We start from the raw sequence: 23690 nt of genomic DNA on the forward strand, positions 1-23690 counted from the left end.
ATGAATGGAAATACAAATGAACACAGCCACCATGGCTTCTCCTAGAGGGTGGGTCCATCATGGCTACTCCCATGAATGGAATTACAAATGGACACAACCAACATGGCTACTCCCAGAGGGTGGGTCTACCATGGCTACTCCCATGAATGGAAATGAACACAAGTGCCCATCACAAACTCCTTGACATGATGTCATCATCATGCCATTCACTATAGCTACTCCCAGAGGGTGAACAAACACAAGTGCTAAATCATGGAATTTGTTCCATGACATCCACCATGCCTACTCGTAGAGGGTTGATTGAGGGATTTCACCTCAAACTTCTCCCAGAGAAGAATTTATTTCCACCATGCTTTCTCGCAGAGGGTGGATCCACCATACCTACTCACAGAGGGTGGAACGAGGGCTTTCACCTCAAACTTCTCTCACAGAGAAGAATGCATTAACCAAAAGATGTGGATTCCTCTAAAGTTGAAATGTTGGGCTTCCTCTAAAGCTGAAATGTCAAGCTCCCTCTGGAGCTAAAATTTCAAGCTCCCTCTAAAGTTGAAATCAATATTTTGACCTCCTTGTCCAAGGTTACCTCTAGTTAAGTATCACAGACTCAGCTTTATGACAACAAGTTGTGTCTCTAGATTTCATCCCGTGATGCTTCTGTTATTGTGAGGATCCGATAATTACTGAGAGGGGGGAGGGGTGAATCGATAATAACAATAAACTGCAATCTTTCACCAATCTAAAAGTACTTCCCAAAAGTAGTTCATAACTAGTACCGGTAACTACTTAATCGGTCACTTAAAGTAGATTTACCAAACTACTCATTCATGTGTTTATCAACATGTAAGCAATGTAATGATATCAAATCCATACATAAACAAATCAACCACCATATGAACACAAATATTTTTTCATGTGGAAAACCAAATGGGAAAAACCATGGTGGGAATTTGTACCCACAAAATATTTGCACTCTTTCAGAATGTGCCCTGTTAAAGGCCTAGCCTGGTTAGGATCTTTACAATAATGCTCGGTTAAGAGAAGACCCTGTTAGGAGTCACCCGGTGAAGGGATTTTAACCTTATCTCTGTTAGGAGCTCTTCCCTGTTAGGAGTAACCTTGATATAGGATTTAAACCCAAATTAATGAGCCACCCGATGAAGGGATTTACAAGACTAGGCCTATTAGGACCTACCCGGTTAAGGGATTTTAATACTGCTACAACTGTTAGGAAACAATAGGTAAATGATCTAATCAATTTACTCTCTTCTTGCTAGTATAGATCCATTTAAGCTCCAATTTTCTTCACACATGCAGACATCTCAATCTGGTTTGACACACTCCTTCTTTGATCACCGACACACTAAACCTTCTCAAACTCGACCTAAATACACTTATCAACTAGGTCGGTTACATTAACCCTAACTAAAATCAAAATACATTGAATTTACATCCTAGATCATATCAGATCATTACAAATCATTTACAGATCATCATACAGATCATTACAATAAAATTCAAGACAATTACAGGTGTTGAATGATCATAACACATCACTGCACATTGATCTGATAAGCTGTCAAACCCTTATCACATTCTGCTAAGCACTTCGCTGTTTCCCAAGAAATTCAATCCTTGTATGCGCTTACATGCAATCTTATCATCACATACAGTTTCTGACATGTCACCACAAAGTAATGAACATGATAAGATTCACCGCCAAACCATAAAACATCACCAATCAAAGATCTTGACACCGATTCTCTAACCCTGCACTGAATAAACAATAGTCAATTACAAACATGAATTTCGATTCTTCAAACATGATGCGGTTCCAGTCATAGACTTATTATAATGTCATAAGCATACATTCCAAACTGCAATGCCTAACTCAACACAGATATCTACCACAACCATCTCCTTCACTATTCCTTCTTACTGGTTCACTGTCAACTTAGCAGTTTTGTTGTCCAACTCAATTCATTATTGGTTAGACTAAACTTGGATAAATTAGATAACTTAGATGATATACCAAACATAAACAAACATGGTTGTCATCAATGAAAACATAAATAATTGATCATAAAGCATCATATCACAGTTATATATATCATCACCAACATTCCATCAATATATCATCACCAATAGTCCTTCAATATATCATCAACATCCTTTACCGACACATCATCATCTTCATCAATTATGCCAATATGCCAACAACTTCCTCACAGGATGCCTCAAAATTTTCCTTCCTTGAAGAAATGCTTTCAACCATCATCTCAATTCTATGACTGCAAGCTTCAAGTTCTTTCTCCCTTGAATGCTTCTTGGTCTGTCCTTTCTTTATCTCGAAAGACCGCCTACAGAGCATAAACAAGAGTGCCTATTTATTCACTAAAATCTCCCTCCATATTCCTCCTAAATGTTAATCTCTTCATTGCAAATATAATTCCAAAACTCTATAACCTGAAGAGCAATAGGCTATGATGAAATGTCCCGCATCTCTTTATTGTCTTTGTTGCAGCCACTTTACTTTTCTTGAGATCACAAAGGAAATTCACTCCAAGGATGCACTCAGATTGGAATTGTTTGCTTCTCCAAAGAATGATGTCAACTCCAATGACGGGTGAATCAGGTCTCCATTGCTGCTATACTAGATATGAAATAATGACCATCATTGTTGTCTTCAATGCAGATCACTCCACTTTCAAAAATAAGGAAGCCACAATAGTTGCCCAGCTATATAGAGTTCTAAAAGTATCCACACACTTATAGCTTCTTCCTTTATTGACTAAAAAATATGAGAGCATACAACCAAGACTCTTGGAATTTCATAAGGTTATCTAGATGTTTCTTCATTTAAATTTTCAGCTCCAACTTCACACAATTTCTCTAAGTCACGATCAATAACTAGATGTCTGTTTGTGTAAATATGATCGGATCTTGCTTAGACTTGGCTTTGATACCATGTTAATTTTATAGATCAGACTAAAAGCAACAAAATAAAATAAAACAAGAACACATAGAACACAACAGTACCCTAGGAAAACTTCCCTCTTGGAGGTGTAAAAACCAGCAATGAATATCTCAGATTAGATTAGATCAATCACAGTAGCAGATTTTATAATATCCTTGATTAGGGAAAATGCTAGGGCAAATTATCTTGCACAATATACTGAAGGGTTTGACCTTTAACACCTTGCTGCTCTATACAATCACTATCAATAGATTCGATAGCCTAGAAGACAAGTTCGCCAGCCTTGAGTGAGGTTCTCTCAACCAAGGATTAAGTTCGCTTTGCTCAAGATGAAGTTCACTAGACCAATGAAGAAGTTCGCTCAACCTTAGATATTATTCGCCTAACTGAAGACACAGTTCACTTGCTGAAGTTTGCTGATTAGGATGCAAATTGCTGACTATGAATGACAGAGATAATTTGCTGATGATTGTGATTGATTTGATCCCAATTCACCTTGTATATATAGATGACAATGCCTTCCAAAAAATCTAGTCGACCTTGCATCTTTTGGCGCCAAGAATCATAAATTATATAAATGATTTAGAAGTTACACATATATAGGTATTGACCTATTACATAATCACAAGTTACATAAATCGCCCAAATAGGGCCGAACCAAACAAGGGTAAATATGACAAAGTGAATTATCAACATGGCTAAGGCCTAGGTCAACTAGCCATTAGGTGTACTAGGTCGACCCTAGAAGGATTCGACCTAGCTACACATCAACACGAGCAAGATAGATTTTCTCAACAACCTAAGAATTGTATCGAGACACATAATATTTAATTTCACAGATGAATGAATAAATCCTTATAGAAAGGATGAATGCAACCTTGGACTAAACCCTAGAGAACAATTAAATTAGTTAATGCCAAGTGGCACAATCATAATGAATGAGACAAAATAAGAGCTATTATTAGCCTATTCTAATAAAAGTAAAAACCACTCCTAAGTTTAGCTTAAGTGAATAAAATAATAAAAGACCTAAGTAGATAATTAATTAGGTGATTATCCTTTTCACTCTAACATCCCCCCTTAAGATCAACTTAGGCATAAGCTAAAGAGAATGATAAATGCATGAACACAAGCATGAATGTGTCTTGACAATAAGGCTTGATTGGGTACTCATTTCCAAAGTCATGCAATCTCTCACAACTAAAGAAAAGGATAAAACCGCATGATAAAAAACTCCTCTCCAAAAGAGAGAAAATTAAATAACTGTACTAGTGAAAGAAGGAAAGGAGTACTCAATGTGACCCCCCAAGGACTAATTCTATCACAATAATACAATGAATTCCCCCCAATAAGAGAGAGAAAATGAGGATATGAATCCCCTCGATGAAGAAGTAGCTCCCCTGCCAATGATGAATGCTTGAAGATGAACCGAGATTCATTGCCCACAAACAATATTTCTCCCCTTTGGAAGAAACAAATCCATTAGAGATAGGAGAAGCATTCCCATAAACTGGAAGACACAAGAATCCAAATCCAAATAATGTTGGCTTCTAGAAATTTCTCAAACATCACTATGTCCATGAAGGATGATGATACCACAAACCAATCAGGTACATGCCCAATGAATGTAGAAGGTGACAATCCGGCCTCTATGAAAATTGATATATGACAAGATCCATGGGTGGTGAAGATGAGATGAAAATACTATTGGGGATATCAATAAAGAGGTGATGAATGTCCTCAAAAAAATCCTCTAAATATGTAATATGAGACTCTACAAAAAAGAATGATTTGTCTACAAATATGAATCCCAAGTAATAGTGTCTAGAAGAACAATGTCCTGCTACATTAAATCAATGGGGGCCATGCATTCACCAATGCCAATATGATCAAGGACAACAAAAGATGAAGATTGAGATGATGTCTCAGAGTGAGGAGTGGGAACTAAGGGACAAGACTTTGATCCATTAGAGTATGCAAGATCTATGATCAACTCAAGCATCTCAAGTGTACCATGATCATAGAGTATACAATCTACATGTACAAGGGGAATAATACAATCTACTATAGGATCCTTTGAAATTGGAGAGATATGAGGGTCTTCATAGATATTCTAAAGGCAAGTCCAAAGCATGTGGGGATAATCAATATTTAATAAAGTACACAGTGTTAAGATCAACACTAGAAAAAAATACTTTTATAACATGACTATTAATGATCCTCCAAGCACACTTATCCCTCCATATGGTTGGTTGAGGGATAAGTCCATATAGAGATGGGGAAAAATCAAGCCACCTGAGATGTGTCAAGATGCCATTTTCCCAAGACTCATAATTACCCTTTGCCAAGATGATAATAAAAAAGATGATTAAAAAATCCATGATACCTACTCAAATGAAATAATCAAACCCCAAAAACTTGAGTATGTAAACCATACCAAATAAATTTCTATCCCACAAAGAGATACTTTCCAGGTGCCAAAACATCTAATTAACCAATATGTGAAAACACAAAAAAATGAATAAAATGTACCTAGGGTAGAATCTAGAAAAAGTGCATTAATAGAAGAAGAGCATTGAATCACATTTCTAATGCCACAAGAATCACAAAAATTGAAGATACCGGTGAAAATATATGATCTTGAAAGAAGAAACTGAAGATTTGACTTTGATTGAGTATAACAAAAATATGGAGTAGAATCTAAAGATGAGACCACCACTAGTAAAAATTTCTTGGAACTAGCTTTCTAACAATATTTTGTTTTCCCAATTTTGATAGTGTATGCAAAAACTATGGACAAAACAAAAGAAACCTCTTTAGGCATGAGTAAGGGGACTAGGGGCTATTACAAGTGTGGTTTCCGTTACACTAAAAGCTTGACATGTTAATGCCCGATACAACCACTAGACTTATAGAATCCACATGAGGCAGTTAAGCCATGCCATAAACTCGAGCATTGTGTTTCAGAACACAAGGAGACCAATGACACACACCTTGCAACAATCCCCCCTAGCACAAGCGAGGGGTTTGAACCTATGACCAAGCTCTGATACCAGTTGTTACAAGTGCAATTGCCGTTGCACCAAAATATCAACCCGTTAATGCTCGATACAACCACTAGACTTATAAAATCCACATGAAGTGGTTAATCCATGTCACAAACCCGAGCGTTGCACTACACAACACAAGGAGAGCAAGGGCGTACACCTTGCAATAGGGGCCACTTGTACATGCGCTTATGTAATCATAGAGAATATTCTTAGAATTTTTTGGCATCCATAAAGTCACCTATAGCTAGAATATCCTACACCTACTAAAATATCCTAAAAAATAGGTAGAATATTCTTCTAGAAAAGTCAAACTGCATGGTATAGTATAGGAAATACTCTATTTTGAAAGGGGTGCATGTGTAGGTTGTTAAGAACATATATATTGATAGGGTGATGAACTAGTACATGCCAATTCTAAAATTAATTAAAAGATAATTACTATTAATTTCTCCAAACTTAAAAACTAACCTCAAGCCCAAATCCTCATTAGCAACATATACTAATTTTAACTTAACAATTAAGAAATTTATCAAATATAGAACTGTAGTGTCATAAAATTGTGACCCTTGCAATTTTGACTGCGTTTTAGGTCCTCACCCTAGTGAATGCATCTCCCTACTCAATTGGGACCTCTCTCTGCATCATTCTTCCAGATCTCCTCATGTTTCAGCCCATGTATCACCTTGTGACCCTATCCAAGCCCCAAAATAGGGTAGGATAGGGGCGTGATGCCCCTGTCCACCCTCTTTGGGTGGCCCTAAAATGGGTCCATCTGACCCTTGGACCTAATTTTCTATTTGGGATTTAATTTCCCCTATGTCGACCTTTGGTGAGAGGATAATTAAATGCTCCAAGGCAAGTATAAAAGGGGATCTAGTCCTCTCATTTTCATAAGAAAAATTAGGTAAACAAGTGAAAGGTCTCTATTATCGTCATCAAGCGTTCAAGTGTTCAAGCCTTCAAGCATTCATCAAGTCTTCTTCTCATTCATGTGTCTTCTTCACTCATCCATTGGATCAACATTACAACATTCATTTGCAAGCATGTGTGTGTGTTAGGGTTTTGTCATGTTACATGCCATTTCATAAAAAAATTGTGATTACATTCAAGAAACAAAGCAACCATCATCAACAAATCGTAGATCTACAAGTTATACACTTCCATTATTCAAATTTGAGTATTTGCAATTACTTTCTTTCAAGGTTGATCCCTCAACCAGGGTTTGACTTAGTCAAACCCCTATCCACAACCCTTCTCCCCTTCTTTTCCGTGTGTAGGTTGCAGGTGCGCGACTGTAATTGCAGATTTAGGCCTCATTTGTAGAGACAAAAAAACCCATTTCGACTTGTGGATTTTTTGGAGGACCGTGCATAACTTACACATGGTCCCAATGAATTTTCTTTAAATTTGTAGGGTAGATCTATATCATTCTAAACATCTCAGATCCGAAGTTAGAGCGCGATCCTAAATTGGTAGCTCTTTGTTTCATCTATTTGTCTTCCTTTTCTACATAGTCAACAAGTCAACATATCTATTTACAAAAGAGGTAAAATTACATTCCAACAACTTGCAATCCACTTAGCATTCACATCCTCATTTCCCTTGGATTTGGATCTAGTGCATTCAATCCCTCTTTTGAATGTAAAGTGCATTTTTGCATCAAGTGAAAATAATCCTAGTTGTTTCTTTTCTCTCTCCTAGGTGGGGAACCACTAGGGTCCAATTTTCTACTTTACATTTTGGTGAACCTGATGCCTTACATCTTAATTCTGATTACTTATTGTTAGATCTGAATAATTGCAATTTAAATTTCAAAAATTTTCCTAGTTTGATCTTTTTGTAAATTTAAGAGGTTAATTGCATAATAACCCTAATTTTTCATTTTGAGGAAATTAAGCTTGTGAAGTATAGCATTTTAGTTGCTTGTTTGAGATCTGACTTCTATTTAAAAACTGCAATTTAAATCTGTCTTTTCATTCTGAAAATTAAATAGTTAAACAACACAACCCTTATTTTTAAGAATCTCCTATTTCGACCTTTGACTGCTAATTTGACCTATCTAGACATCTCCAAATCAGCTATTTTTTGGATTATGCAATAAAATCATAATTTCTATCACCCCTTAAAATTTCAAAAAAAATTGGTTGGACCGTGCATAACTTACGCACGGTCCCTATCTTTTTTCCCAAAATTTTGGGAGTCCGAATGGATTGTATTTTTCTTCTTAAATCCAAGAAATTAGCGTACTTTATCAATTTTAACACCTCTTAAGGTCGAAAAGAAATTCAAATTTCAACACTCTCAACTTTTAAATTAATTTTCATAAAAGGGGTCCAAGTTTTAGATCTTCTTTTTCAACAAATTAAGATTTTAATTAAGAGACTTTCCATGGCAATCAAAGGACTAGATTTATTTTCTATTTCACATATGATTAAATTGTTTTTAACATATATTTATTACAAACATGTGTTGGATAATGGCTTCTTCCATTTCACGTTGCTTCTTTTCATTCATAGCACTTGGTCATATTGTGTTGTTAGGATGTCAAAGTCATTTCCTTTTCAATTTGATCTCAAAGCTTTCATATATCATTTATGTTGTATTATGGTGATGTTATTAACAAAATTCTTTTCATATGTTAATCGCCTTAAGGCTTTTGTAGATCCCAATCTTAGAGATCCTAATCCTTGTACCTCTCCTAGGGTATCTTGTGTGAATGAGATGAGAGATAATGCTTCAACCAATAATCTTTTTAAAAGAGAGGAAGCATTAGAAAGCAACATGGGCCCATCTTCTTCTCATACACATACCCTTGAGCAAGGGGGGCAAAATAAAAATATTAACATTCTTACATCTTTAGACCCTCCCTATTCTCCTAGGACCTATCTTCAACATCAAAATATATGTAGAGAGGATGATGTTATGCACTTTCTTAAGGATCTTTCTCCTTACATAGAAATAAGTAAAAATGTTCCTTTAGATGATTAAGATTCTCATTCCCAATCTCCCAAAAAGGATAAGCATGATGAGAGAAAGGAGAATGTCCCTTCAAGTGATATTCCTTCTTCATCTACAAATCCTTTTATTCCCCCTTACAAATCAGATTTCAAAGAAATTCATGATCCTATTCCCCCACCTAGTCATTTGAAACATTCTTATAGTCGTGGCTTTCATATAATAAAAAAACAAGGTTTTAGAGGACAAGGACTTGGGAAGTGTGAACAAGGAATTAGTGCCCCTATAAACGCTCCCCCACAAGCTACTATAGAAGGCCTAGGAAATGAGACTCCTCTCCCTATGGATGAACTACTTAGGCTCCAAAACTTTTAAAATCATCTCTAAAGACAATAAATCATAAGAGTCTGCAAGAATGCTTCTTCTTCAAAACGTCCTTTTTGCTCATTTCATCAAACCCACGATCACAATGCCAATGATTGCCTTGATTTTCAGAAATCTATTCAAGAAGGCATAAACAATGGAACACTTAGAATCATGGATAATGATCCTTGTTCTTCTAACAATTTTTCTCCTCCATGCCAAGAAGATGAATTAAAACATATTTATCATCCTGAAAGACTAGCTACAAGAATCAATTGGAGATTGAAATATGATAAGAACATTTCCTTTCCTCCTAAAAAGCAGAACAACAATATTGAGCAAGTGAAAGGTGGTGAATATTGCATTTTTCATGATTCATATTCATATTCTCTTGGAAAATGTCATGCATTTAAAAAATTTGTTCAAAAGCAATATGATCTTGCACAAATTTGTCTTACAATAGATCTAGTTGTATTTCTTGGCAAAAACATAGTGCCTTAGCCCTTCTTTTCTCTTCATGTTTCTCTTCTCCCTATGACATATGTAGCCAACTTAATTGGGGGCTCTTTATCATTTGTGATGGTGCTATTTCAATTTTAAATACCTTGGGGTAGCACCATGAAGTTCACTTTCCTTCTTCTTTCTATGGATTTATATCTATCTTTGTGGATTATTCATTATTAGATCTCCTTTCTTGCATATAGTTTTTCTTATGTGAGCATATAATTTTTCTTTGGTTTTCCTCTTTGCTTGGAGAGGAGCATCTTTAATGAGTAATCCACTTCTTCTCTTGCCTTCATTCTCTTGGAAAACTTACCTTTTGTATGGTTTAGGTTATTCACAAGTATGATATGCCCCCAAGCATGGAATGATCTCTTGTGAAGTACATGTCCCTTCCTTGAGAGGATTTGTTCCATTAGGTAGGAATATCGCTTGAAAATAACCACTATTAGAAGATGTGTAACACTTCTCCTTGTTCTTCTCACTTGGGGGGAAAGGATTTTGCTCCTTTCTCTTTCTTTCTATCTCATTTATCATTATTTCCTTTAGGGGCGACATTTTTTCACATGTGATCATCATTTCTTACAATGCTATGTTCTTATGACTAATCCCCCTTGAGGAATATGTGATGCTCTTTCTCTCTTCTCTTATAAGATCACCACTTCTTGAGACATGTATTTTACATACACTAATGTCTTTTCTTGCATGCATTCATGTAAGTACATTTTGCATTTGCTTATGTTTAATCTCTCTCTAGAAGATTGTGTAATCTCTTCTCATTGTCCCTACACTAGGGGAGCAATGATCTCTCTCTCTCTCTCTCTCTCTCTCTCTCTCTCTCTTTCTCTAAGGATCCACTCTTTCCTATTTTGCAGATGGTGTGTTTTATTACTTGATGTCATTCCTTGTTTGAAATTGTTGTTGTTTGCTCAAGGGTTCTCTCTTATACAAGAGGTGTAAGTTCTTGACTATAACCTATTTCACACTTGGTAATGTACATCTATAATAAATTCACCCATTTCCATTGAGATAAAAGTGAGTCATCCTTCATCAAGAATCTCTTCTCCTCCAAGGATCTCCTTTTAAACTTATAGAAATATATCTCTTTTCAATTATTTTATCCTTGCTTGAAGAGTATTCCATCTCTTGCTTAGATTTATGACATTGTTTCATGATGGATATCTTCTTGGTGTCGAAGGTAGGTATCATTTTTCTAATTTCCTTAAGATATAAACATTAAACTACATTGACATCTTAAGGGGGGGAACCCACACTGCTCCTTTTGTATTATATTTCTCTCGTGCATTGTATCTCTTATACAATGGGTCATTCTCGGAACTAGAGGGAAACCTCTTAGAGCGAGATGTCACCACTTTTCTCTTATACAGTGGGTCATTCTTGGAACTAGAGGGCAGCCTCTTGGAGCGAGATGTCGCCACTTTTATCTTATACAGTGGGTCATTCTCAGAACCACATGGCAACCTCTTAGAGAGAGATGTCACCATTTTTATCTTATACAGTGGGTTATTCTCAGAACCACAGGGAAACCTCTTAGAGTGAGATGTCACCACTTTTCTCTTATATAGTGGGTCATTCTTGGAACCAGAGGGCATCCTCTTAGAGAGAGATTTCACCACTTTTTCTCTTATACAGTGGGTCATTCTCAGAACCAAAGGGAAGCTTCTTAGAGAGAGATGTCACCACTTTTCTCTTATACAGTGGGATATTGTTGGAACTAGAGGGCAACCTCTTAGAGTGAGATGTATCCACTTTTCTCTTAAGTAGGGTGATTATTCTTGTAACTAGAGCATAGTCTCTTAGAGAGAGATGTCACACCTTTCTTGACATTTGTACTATACATCTTATACAGGTTGTAGCATACTCAGGCATAGACTCCTATGAGGTGCTTAAAACCTTAGTTGCACACACGTGCATGAGGTTGAGTAGAACTAACGATGTTCTCACTCTCCTCCCTTATATGGATCACCTAGACAAAATCTAGGGGCTAGTATGCCATGTCCTTTTCTCTCCATGGATCACCTAGTTCTAGGGGCGAGATGTCCATGGTTCCTTTTGTTTGCCTTTCTTCTCATGGATCACCAAAGTGTGCATTCATGTTCTCTCTCTTCTTCCTCTCATGAACTCATACTTTTACTATTGATGGTTCATGGATGATTTTAGATTTTCTCTTTTATGTAATTATTGGTGTTTATGTGATGGTATTTGTCTTTGTGTTTCAATTAGTTGTTGAGAAATTTGAGTATCGAGGTCTCTTCGGCTAGTTGATTTGTGATCTTGTGTTTTATTTTTGTCGTGTGGCTTTAGTTCTTTGTCTTGTGTTATTTGTCTTGTGTGCTCCTTCATATGTTTGAGTGAGTTAAGATCCTAAGATTGGGGTCTTTTGTTCCTCAAGATTAGTGATGTCTTATACTCCATGTGGTATTGCTCCACATCTCTCATCTTCATCTCTCTCTTTCTTCTACTTTATCGATAGTATTGGCGTATGCGATACTCCCACTAAAGTGGGGGATAAATGTAGCATCATAAAATTGTGACCCTTGCAATTTTGATCGTGTTTTAGGTCCTCACCCTAGCGACTGCATCTCCCTACTCAATTGGGACCCCTCTGCATCATTCTTCTATATCTCCTCTTATTTCAACCCTTGTATCACATTGTGACCTTGTCCAAGCCCCAAAATAGGGTAGGATAGGGGCGTGGAGACCCTATCCCCCTTGGACAGGGGCATGGCGCCCCTGTCCTCCCTCTTTGGGTGGCCCTTAAATGGGTCCATCCGACCCTTGGACCTAATTTTCTATTTGACATTTAATTTCCCCTATGTCGATCTTTGGTGAGAGGAAAATTAAATCCTCCAAGGCAAGTATAAAAGGGGATCTAGTCCTCTCATTTGCATAAGGAAAAATTGGGTAAACAAGAAGGTCTCTATTATCGTCATCAAGCATTCAAGTGTTCAAGCCTTCAAGCATTCATCAAGTCGTCTTCTCCTTCATGTGTCTTCTTTACTCATCCATTGGAGCAACATTCCATTCATTTGCAAGAATGTGTGTGTGTTAGGGTTTTTTCATGTTACATGCCATTTCATACAACACTTGTGATTACATTCAAGAAGCAAAGTAACCATCATCAACAAATTGCAGATCTACAAGGTATACACTTCCATTATTCACATTTAAGTATTTGCAATTACTTTCTTTCAAAGTTGATTCCTCAACTGGGGTTTGACTAAGGCAAACCCCTATCCACAACCCTTCTTCCCTTCTTTTCTATGTGTAGGTTGCAGGTGCGCGTTTGTAATTGTAGATTTATGCTTCATTTGCAGAGATGGAAAAACCCTTTTCAACTTGCCGATTTTTCGGAGGACCATGCATAACTTACACACATTCCCGATGAATATTCTCCAAAGTTGTAGGGCAAATTTGTATCAGTCTAAACATCTAAGATCTGAAGTTACATCATGATCCCAAATCAGTAGCTCCTTGTTTCATCTATTTTGCCTTTCTTTTCTACATAGCCAACAAGTCAACATATCTATTTACAAAAGAGGGCAAATTACATTTGAACAACTTGCAATCCACTTAGCATTCACATCCTCATTTCCCTTGGATTTGGATCTAGTAAATTCAATCCCTCATTTGAATGTAAAGTGCATTTTTGCATCAAGTGAAAATCATCCTAATGGTTTCCTTTCTCTCTCCTAGGTGGGGAACCGCTAGGGTCCAATTTTCCACTTTACAAGAACATACACACACATTCACACAAATGAACACCATATTTACGTGAAAACCCAAAAGGAAAAAACCACAGGGAGAATAGCTACTTTGATATACTACCTAAATCTATCCTTACAAAAGATATAACAATGAACTTACAATATGAAGTAGACACCAAACCCGATTACATTTGTAGGCACCAACCTACAGGAGACACCAATCCCCTAATCCAAGATCATGAGTGCCAACTTAGTATGTGATACACCGGTCTTAATTATAATATACAAGAGATATATAATTCATACCTTCAAGGATGAATGCTCAATTTCTTCCTAATTTAATCAACTTCAAAACATCCCCATACTGTACATAAGATCTTCAAATGAAACAACAGACAATAATTGAGTAGATAGAACTTGTACAAGTTTTGTCACTGTCTAAGTTTATATGCGAGTATATATTTATTTTCTACTTGCACATCAACCACACACTTGACACAACTACTACCCTTGATATAAATTTGATCATGAATAAATATGCATTCAAGTTGTGATTACCATTCCAATATATTTGAATACTTTTCACAAGTCGGCCACATGTAAAACCATTAATTAGATGTAGTCGTCTAGGTCCTCAAGCACACACAATTACTCTATGAGTAAGAACACCCCTTGCATTATCCAACACATATTCAACTTGCTCCAATGAGAATCCAAACACTTCATATAGCTAGCTCACAATGCAATACTTTGATGTATAGGTCTAGAACATTATTACAAACCGTGAATTGTCACAATGATCATTCTATTACAACTCTATTCTTGTAGGTTGAAGTTTATCTTGTACAAATCTTGAATTTGACCCATCATACATAGCTCAAATTTACTTCTAAACCACAAGCCATAAAATATTACTATGGTGAAATGTGGTGAAAAACATGTTGCCAATGTATACACAGTGTTTGCGTTACAAACCTTAGAAACATATCACAAACACTTCTGGATCATCTTAAACAAATGGAATAGATGTATGACTAATATTCTGCAAGAGAGCTATCAAGAAAATTTTTCAATATAGTTCATTAAGTTGATATACTTAACAATGAACACTTCTGTTGGTGCCTCTGGTTCGATGGTGGTTTATGCTCCTAGAGTGTTATCTGCCGCATATGTCTGTGGCATTCCCTTGTCTTCTAACTCCCCCCCCTCCTCCTCACGTGGGGGATTCTGCTCCTGTGATTCACAGTCTGTTTGATGTTGCCACTATTGTTTGGTCTAATGTTCCTCAGGTGGTTGTTGCTGTGGCTCCCCATGTTCCCCATGGGGATTATCCTGGTGCAACACCCATGCCCCCCGATTCTTTGACTGTGGGTCCTACTATTATCGTCCCTCTGGCTTGTGAGGATGTAGCTTTTCCGACTGCTGCTGATGCTGTTGGTTCTTTTCCCAAACCTGCTAGTAAGCATAGCTTTTCTCGTGTGGCCAGATCTTTTTCCCAACCCTCGAACGGGGTCCGTCCTCTTCCTTGAGCTAAATCCTCCCCTGTGCTAGTTTGTAGATAGGATGTCGTGGACAACATTGGGTTCTACCAATGCTATTCTCTTGTGTGCAGATTCTCTGGGCTCTAGCTTTCTCTACTGGACCTTCATCGGTGGGTAAGTGACTCTTGGCGGCCTTTGGTTGCTTTCAATATTGATCTTTTCCCCTATGCTAAAGGCTTTTTTGTCACTTCCTTCACATCTTCCCCTGATCAGGATTTGGTCTTGGGCATATTGTGGGCTTGGAGAGTGCACTCCTTCTTTGTTAAGCCTTGGACAAATTCTTTTAACCCTCTCACTGAACCACTTAATGTGCGTCTAGTTTGAGTCTGACTCATCAATCTCCCCCTTCATTTTTGGGAGCACTCTTGTTATGAGGCTATTGGTAACTCTATTGGCCATTTACTGAAGGTCGATGAAGTTATGTCCTCAATGGACCACACTACCTTTGCCTGCAATCTTGTGGACATTGACATCTCCTCTCCTCTCCCGAGAGATGTGGTTTTTAGGGTGGGGGATAAGCCTTGGTCACAATTGCTAGATTTTGAAGGCCTCCCCTTCCACTGCAGGAGATGCTTCTCTATGGGTCATCTTGCTTCAGACTTCTCTATTTCATGCCACAAAGGTGTTTATACCTGGTGGAAGAATGCTATTGCTGATCACTTAACAGTCAATGCCCTTGACTCTGCGTCTGCTGGCTCCTCTCATGAGGATGATGTCGATGTCATGCCCCTCATGGCTACTGATGCTCCTATTGCTCCTTTTGTGGCCTCATCTCCTGAGGTCCCCACTTTTGCTTCTCCTTTTCTGCAACCATGATCCCCTGTTGTTGGATCTGCTTCTGCTACTGTTGTTTCATCACAGCTTGCTACTACTCTACAATAGCCTCCTGCTGTTCTGTTGCAACACCCTATTGACACCACTGTTTGTAACCCTGTGCGGTCCCTTCTGGTTGATCTCTCTTTTGATGGACCTAATGACAACATCACTTGGACTGTGGTTGCTCGCAGGCAAAAGGGGAAGTCTTCTCCCCTACCCCAAACCCCCCCTTGTTGGGGTTTGGGTGGCTTTCCCCCCCTTGAGTGGGGTCTTTTTTGTTCTTTGGTTAAATATGATTCCTTTCCTGTCTGACTGTGTTTGTTTCTAACTGCTTTTGGGCTGGTGTTATTTTTGCCAACATCATCTCTATTGATGTTGCTTATTTTTGTTGATAGTTTTTGACTATGTTAAGGGTCAATGCCCTGGTTAACGCTGCTTTACTAATAAAAAATACTATTATCTTGAATTTCATGTAGTAACAAACTTCTTCGACTCAACTCACCAGCCACCTTATTGGCGTTCCTGCTCTTCTATTTCATTCTCCATTCAACTTCTTTCTTAGGTACTAGTACTATAGGAACAACACACGGGCTAAGGTTCTCTCATGACAATCCTTTTGTAACTCTTCAAATGGCTTCCTAATCTCCTCATTATCCTTAGGAGTCAATCTGTATGTAGCCTTGTTTGGAAGGCTAGCTCCTAGAATCAAATCCATATGGTGACTAACACTCCTCATTATTCACCATATGGATTTGATTCTAGGAGATAGGCTTCCAAACAAGGCTACATATAGATTGACCCCTAAGGAGAATGAGGAGATTAGGAAGCCAGTTGAAGAGTTACTTACAAAAGGATTGTTACGAGAGAACCTTAGCCCGTGTACTGTTCCTACAATACTAGTACCTAAGAAAGAAGTTGAATGGAGAATGAAATAGAAGAGTGGGCACGCCAATAAGGTGGCTGGTGAGTTGAGTCAAAGAAGTTCATTACTACATGAAATTCAAGATAATAGTGTTTTTGATTAGTAAAGCAGTGTTAACTAGGGCGCTGACCCTTAACATAGTAAAAAACTATCAACAAAACCAAGCAAAATCAAGAGAGATGATGTTGGCAAAAGGAACAACAACCCAAAGGTGGATAGAAACAAACATAGTCAGACAAGAAATGAATCCTATCCAACTAGAGAACAAAAAGATTCCACTCAAGAGGGGGCAGAGCCACCCAAACCCCCCCTCGTTGGGGTTTGGGGCAAGGGAGTAGAATTCCCCTTCCGCCTGTGAGCAACCATAGTCCAGGCGATGCTGTTATTAGGTCCAGATAGATCAACTAGAAGGGACCCCATAGGGTTACAAACAAAGGTGTCAATAGAGTGCTACAACAAAAAAGTAGGAGTCTACTGAAGAGTAGCAACATGCTGTGATAAAACAACAACAACAGACGCATATCCAACAATAAGGGATCGTGGCTACAGAATAGGAGAAACATACGAGGGAGCCTCAAGAGATGAGGCCACAAAAGGAGCAACAGGAGCATCAGTAGCCGTGAGGGGCACAACATTGACATCATCCTCATGAGAGGATCCAACAAACACAGAGCTAAGAGCATTGACTCTTAAGTGGTCAGTAGTAAGATTCAAGCTAATAGTGTTGGATTTGAGAGCTTTAAGGATTTATATGTGGATAATCCAAATTTCAAGGAAGAATATGAGGCTTGTAGCATCCCTATTAGTAGAGATAGAGGAACATTGATTGATTTTATGTTACAGGAAGGTTTGTTGTTTAAAGGCACTCAATTGTGCGTACCTCATGCCCATGAATGAGACAAAATCTCATGATAGAAAGGTACTGTGGTGGTCTAGTAGGAAATTTTGGATAGGATATGACTTCCCTATTGTTGAGTCCACACTATTATTTGATGAATATGCCTCATGGCTGTCTACACTCGAGATCTTTAGATATGGTCATTCTATTAATGATCTCATGAGCTAGATATCATGATTATTTTTGTCCCACGAAGAGCTTGATTTAGGAGAATTGACTCTCTTTTTGTTTCCTTGTTTGGTTTTGATTTCTTGTTAAGTTTTGTCTTGTAGAGTTGTCATAAGCCAATTTCTTTTCCTCTTCCTCAATACACATGCTGACTTCTTTTCTCCATTAATTTCCTTCTTGCAAGTTTTTGTTGGTGGCAATTAAGAAACAATGAGGAAGGAAAAAATGATCAGGGGAGTTTTCGGGCACAATGATTTTGGAGTGGTGGATGTTGTGATCAGTGGAAATAGAGAGAAGGGGGTTTGGGTAAAGAGAGGTCTGTTAGAATAAAGCACAGAGAAAGGGGGTTTTTGGACCGGTGTTCAAGAGGTGGGAAGTGGCATCAATTTTATGAGAAGAAAGATTGGGAAGTATTGGTTTTGGATTGTGTGATTGGAATAAGATTGCAACCAATCAATGTTTGTAATCATTTAATTTCCCACATAATATGAAAATAAAATGTTCACTCTGTCTTTTTGGTTTGTTACTTTGTCAAAATACTGATTATGCTATAGTAAGCCATATTTATTTTGATAAGTTTTGGAAGTTTTTGTTGCATCTATATACGTGTGTGTACAAACTATCTATATGCTCCTTACTTTCTTGGCACCATCTGAAAGGTTTCTATTAGCATTGTAGTTACTCTCACCACTGATAAGTTGAGTTTGTGTTGTTTGATAAAGAACTATTATGTTGCGTTGCTCTATTAAAATTTGAAGTTCTAGTCGCATGTAGAAATTAATGTGATCTCTCAAGGTTCATGTCACCACTATTGGTAGAGGTAGTTTGCCTTTTCTTTTTGTTTGGAATAGTTTGTCATCATTTTGGTATCATAGTTTGTTTGCCATCATTTAGATAGTTTCCATTGTTTTGAGAAGTCTGTAGTCATTGCTCTATCAATCCAATTTTCCAATTTTTTAGAGGAAGGTGAAATAGTAGTTAATTTTTCTACAAGAGTTAACTATATAAGATCAATTAACATTTTAGTGGTTTAGTCCAAAGGAATATTGACTATAAGAACATCTTGCCATGAATTGACAACGACTTAGCTATTCTCCATCTTTCACAAGTTTGTGGCTTGCTATGGATTCAAATTATTTTGATTTATAAGGGATCATGTTTTCCCTTATTTGACATTTTTTGGGTAAGTGCATCCATGAAATAGTAGGTAATCATAAGGAGAGTTAAGGTGTTACCATAGGAGAAGGGTTGTGATAGAAGGTAGATCCAACCAATTACCATAGATGCATCAAGTATATCTAGAACTAGGGTTCCACATACTAAGCTTATTTTGCATACCATGTGATTGGACAACATGAATGCTTTAATATTGTTTTATATGGGATGATGGGGTCCTAATGGCATTTGTCTAGTATCAAGCTCGACTATGTACTGTGACTCTTGATTCTTGTTTGATAAAAACATGCAATACAAAATCTTTTGTCTTTCAATACTATGTTTAATTTGAAGTTTATTAACTTTTAAAATAATTTTGCATGCTCATATAATATATTTTTATTATCGGTCTCTTATGATGATTCAAAAAAATTATTTCTTAATTAGATATGAGCCCATTTCTAATGCTCAAGACTTCTTGAATGATTAGAGGAACTCTTATGATTATAACCTACCTCTTCTCATTAATTCTATAATTCATTTAGTTTAACAATTCGACTATTATTATATTTTACTTCCATTTAAAAAAATTGCCACATTTAAATACTTCTAAACATCATCCATAAATTGTTACAACTAAAAATCACTTTATCATATAACATAAATTATTTACTTTTATTTTTTTAATTTTCAGATGTTTCATAGTGGCCATTATGCCGGAGAAGATCTTGCCCCTAAATTTGAAGATGGAGAAGCTTGGCAAAAAGTTTTTGGTCCAATTTTTATTTATGTTAATTCATGTATGAGTGGATCAGATCCACTAACACTTTGGGAGGATGCAAAGCAACAGGTAATTTTATATTTTTTACATACATTAAAATAATGTTTCATAGTTCAAAATAAATGCTAGCTATAAAAAAAGTATGAGTTAAATGATTTTAATCTCCTAATAATTTTATAACTAGTGTTTGTGTTTTATTTATTGTAGATGCTTCTAGAAGTAAACAGTTGGCCTTATAGGTTCCCTGCATCTTCAAATTTTCCAAAGACCGAAGAACGTGGAATGGTTCGTGGTAAACTCTCAATTAAGGAAAGGTACTATATTATCTTTACTCTCACTTTAATATGATATAAAATAATAAAATTAATTATTAATTATATTATTTTAAAGCGAAATTTATATAAATATTTTAATAAAAGTTTAAAGAATATGTGGCAATAAAAAGTAATAGAGTTAGATTAGAATATAAAAAATAATGTTGTTTCTTTTGTGAATTATTGGTTTATATATATATATATATATATATATATATATATATATATATTTTCTTTCAGGAATAAAAAGAAAGAAATAATAGAGTTTAGAATAGAGTATATGATAATTAAGTTATCATACTCATCTTAAGAAAGTCTCTTATTAATATTATAGTAATGCAGTATAAAATAATCATATGACTATACTAGCATGAAAATCTAATGATAGAATATATTAGAGGAGCAAGTCAGGAAGACCAACTCAAAAGAATATGTGTCAATAAAAAGTAATAGAGTTAGATTAGATTATAAAAATTAATGTTGTTTCAAAAATTTATGTAATTCTTTTGCATATATATATATATATAAGGAAAAAAATAGAAAATACTCATCTTAAGAGAGTCTCTTATTAATATTATAGTAATGCGGTATAAAATAATCATATGACTATACTAGCATGAAAATCTAATGATAGAGGATATTAGAGGAGCAAGTCATGAAGACAAACTCAAAAGTATAACCGAAATAACAACACTTAAGAGTTAAAATTCCTCTACAACTAATCATGATTGTCACAAGAGTTAGAAATAGCAAACAATTGAAAGTTGTTAAGAACATTATATTTATTCATAAGAGGGTAAGTGGTGTGTGATAGATATGATGATTACAATATAAAAATCGAGGGGAAAATAAGCATAATGTGTTGTGTGTTGTGATGGAGGCATAAATAGGTGATGGGGATCATAATAAAGGATGCAAACAAGGGAAAATGACATGAATGATCCATTTTTGATGAGGGGAATAGGAAGGGTTTCTAGAAATTGGTCTAGGAAGAACCATGGGAAAATGACTTCTAAAGATCTCCTATAGGGAGAGTGATGTATTGGATGAGAGAGATGGAAATAGTGGGATGATGTTATGAAAATACTATAGTATAAATGACATAATGAGACTCATAATATTTATAATTTAGATGCCTTTATTATTACCTTTATCTTTGATGGAGTCCTTGCAAATCACTCATGTGTAAGGAGAAAGTGAAGTGGTAGTAAGTTCCCAAGTACAAGTGATAATCTTGGAGGGAAATACTAGTAAAAAGTACATTTTGGAAAAGACGAATATTGAAAATTTAGTAAGCTTATGGTATAAATAGTTAAGTAAAGTCACTTTATGATATTTGAACATAGATAATAGTCTTGGTTTTAGGCACGTGTTTAAACATTAGCATTGGGCCAACATATATGTTTTTGAATAGTCAAGGGTCCAAACATTTAATTTTGAGATAATAATACTTACATTATACTCTTGTGATACAAGGAAAAATATATAATAAGGTGAAATAGTCTTAAAACACAACTAGGGAAGTTCTTGCCAAAAATGGGTGCAAAAACACAAGGTGAAGATTAGCAGGCAATTTCAAACAATATAGTAAGATCAAGGAAGATAAGAAGACCTATAAAATTTAGTGGAGACAATATAGTTTAGAGAAATGTAAAAGCAATCAAATCTATTCTTTTTTTTTTATAATAAATCCATATTTGTCATTATTATAAGTAAACTCATTGGGTTTGGCACTAGTGAGCTTACCATTCAAATTGATCATAAAACCCAAGGAGTTCATGCCAAAGTCCAAGTATTCACTATATTAGGATATGAGATGGCCTAATAAGATACACATAGTCCTTAATTCAATTATTTATGGCATATTAAGTATACTTTTAGTATTCTAAGTTAACCTCATGAGGATTGGAGTATTAGTAGTAAATAACAATGCATATATATACAAGGTACTAATTAATAGTTAATAATCAAATACTTCTTATTTAAATCCTTAGAAAGTTTCATTACTAGATATTTTAATATTCTTCTTATTATATTTTTCTCTTTTGCGAGAAATTTAATTAAGTGGTATTAGAGAATGATCTTGACATTCAAAAGGAAAGAAACAATTTTTTTTTAAAAATAAAATAAATTAAATTTAGGAGTTTAAGTTATGTAGTACACATTTTTTTCAATTTGGTGAAGTTATTTTCTACAATCTTGAGGATTGATCAAAGCCAAATTGAATCTATTATGGTCTAGATTCAAGATCATTTAAATTAGTTTTGAAGGGGTTGTTGTGAAATTATGGTTTTTGCCATATTTTGATGTAGGAGCATATGGGACTACAAGCAATCCTGCATCGCCCAAAAAAAATAATCTTTTTTTTTTTCTAAGTTTTTGGTTTCTTATGGTAATTTTAGGCATCTCATATCATCAAGAAGTCACAAGTACAAAATTAAAAAAATTGGAAAGTTACTAGAAATGGGGTCAAAACACCAAGTGTCTAGAAATAGCTTTTTTGATATTTTGACTTAATTTTTAGTATGTTATTTATTGTAAAAAATTTCTAATCCACATGTATTCTTGAAGTTGAAGGTGGGAACTCTTGATATTCAAGTTTCTAGAGCAATTGGAAGATGTTTATACATCCAAAATTAACGTTGAAAAGTGGTTTATCAAAATTTTTCTATACACTTTTATGAGGCTTCCATACATCCTTTGCATTCTCTAGTACATTTAATACTAAATTGGTGGACTTGGGAAAACTATTCATTCCTATGTTTAAAATGAGATGAATGTCAAGGGTCTCCAAATTTTAAGCTTAAACAACAATCTAAAATTTGGAAATGCATTTTTTTCCTTAGCACTAACTTTAGTGAAAAGGAGTTATAAACTAATTCTTGTGAGAGAGGTTGGAATTTTGCTTAAGAAAACTAAAAATCCAAGCTTCTTTAAGTGAAGACAAAATATTAATGAAGAAACTAAAGAGTTGGATGCCCCTTTGAGGTTGCATTAAAAACATCCAAAAACAACATAAAAGAGAGGCATTGAGGAGAAGTTGGATGCCTCTATAGAAGTGGAATTTGAAGATTAATCTCTCCTAGAAAAAAGCAAGCATTGTGAGCATAAGTTGAAGATTTTCCTATTGTATAAGCCAAAGAAAGAGTGCTAATTGAGACAAAGAAAGAGAGTAGTTTTGAAGGAGCTTGTATGAAGTAATGAAATATCATTGATTGCAATATTTTTGTAGATGAGTGAATTTGAGTTTGATTTTTGAAATCTTAATTTCAATTGAATATAGAATGAGTTTAGGTTTTTGTTATGAGATTACATATCATCCCATTAATTGTATTTTGTTTAAAATGAATGTGAGTTGAATTGGTTGTTTGTCTTAGCTTATTCCTTGATTGAATTGCATCAAATGGTATCAAAGCATGGTTGCTTGCTGGGTTTTTTGTTTGTTGAAGAGTTGAAAAAGAAAGAGGTCACGTGAGAGAGTTTATTTGTCACAAGTATGAACTAGTTTGTTGTTGTAGGCATGA

At 35.7% G+C, this 23690-nt stretch overlaps 1 protein-coding gene across 1 annotated transcript in view; it reads left to right on the forward strand.

The window, feature by feature from the left end:
• The window catches only part of LOC131079269 (probable rhamnogalacturonate lyase B), a 132955-nt gene that overhangs the window by 6619 nt on the left and 102646 nt on the right, over positions 1–23690 (forward strand). Inside the window, exons 9-10 of the mRNA XM_058017176.2 lie at positions 19766–19921; positions 20060–20166. Coding sequence (XP_057873159.2) covers positions 19766–19921; positions 20060–20166 — 263 coding nt within the window. The remainder of the gene's footprint in view (positions 1–19765; positions 19922–20059; positions 20167–23690) is intronic.

The sequence above is a fragment of the Cryptomeria japonica genome, chromosome 4, assembly GCF_030272615.1.
Source record: "Cryptomeria japonica chromosome 4, Sugi_1.0, whole genome shotgun sequence".
NCBI classification, from domain to species: Eukaryota; Viridiplantae; Streptophyta; class Pinopsida; order Cupressales; family Cupressaceae; genus Cryptomeria; species Cryptomeria japonica.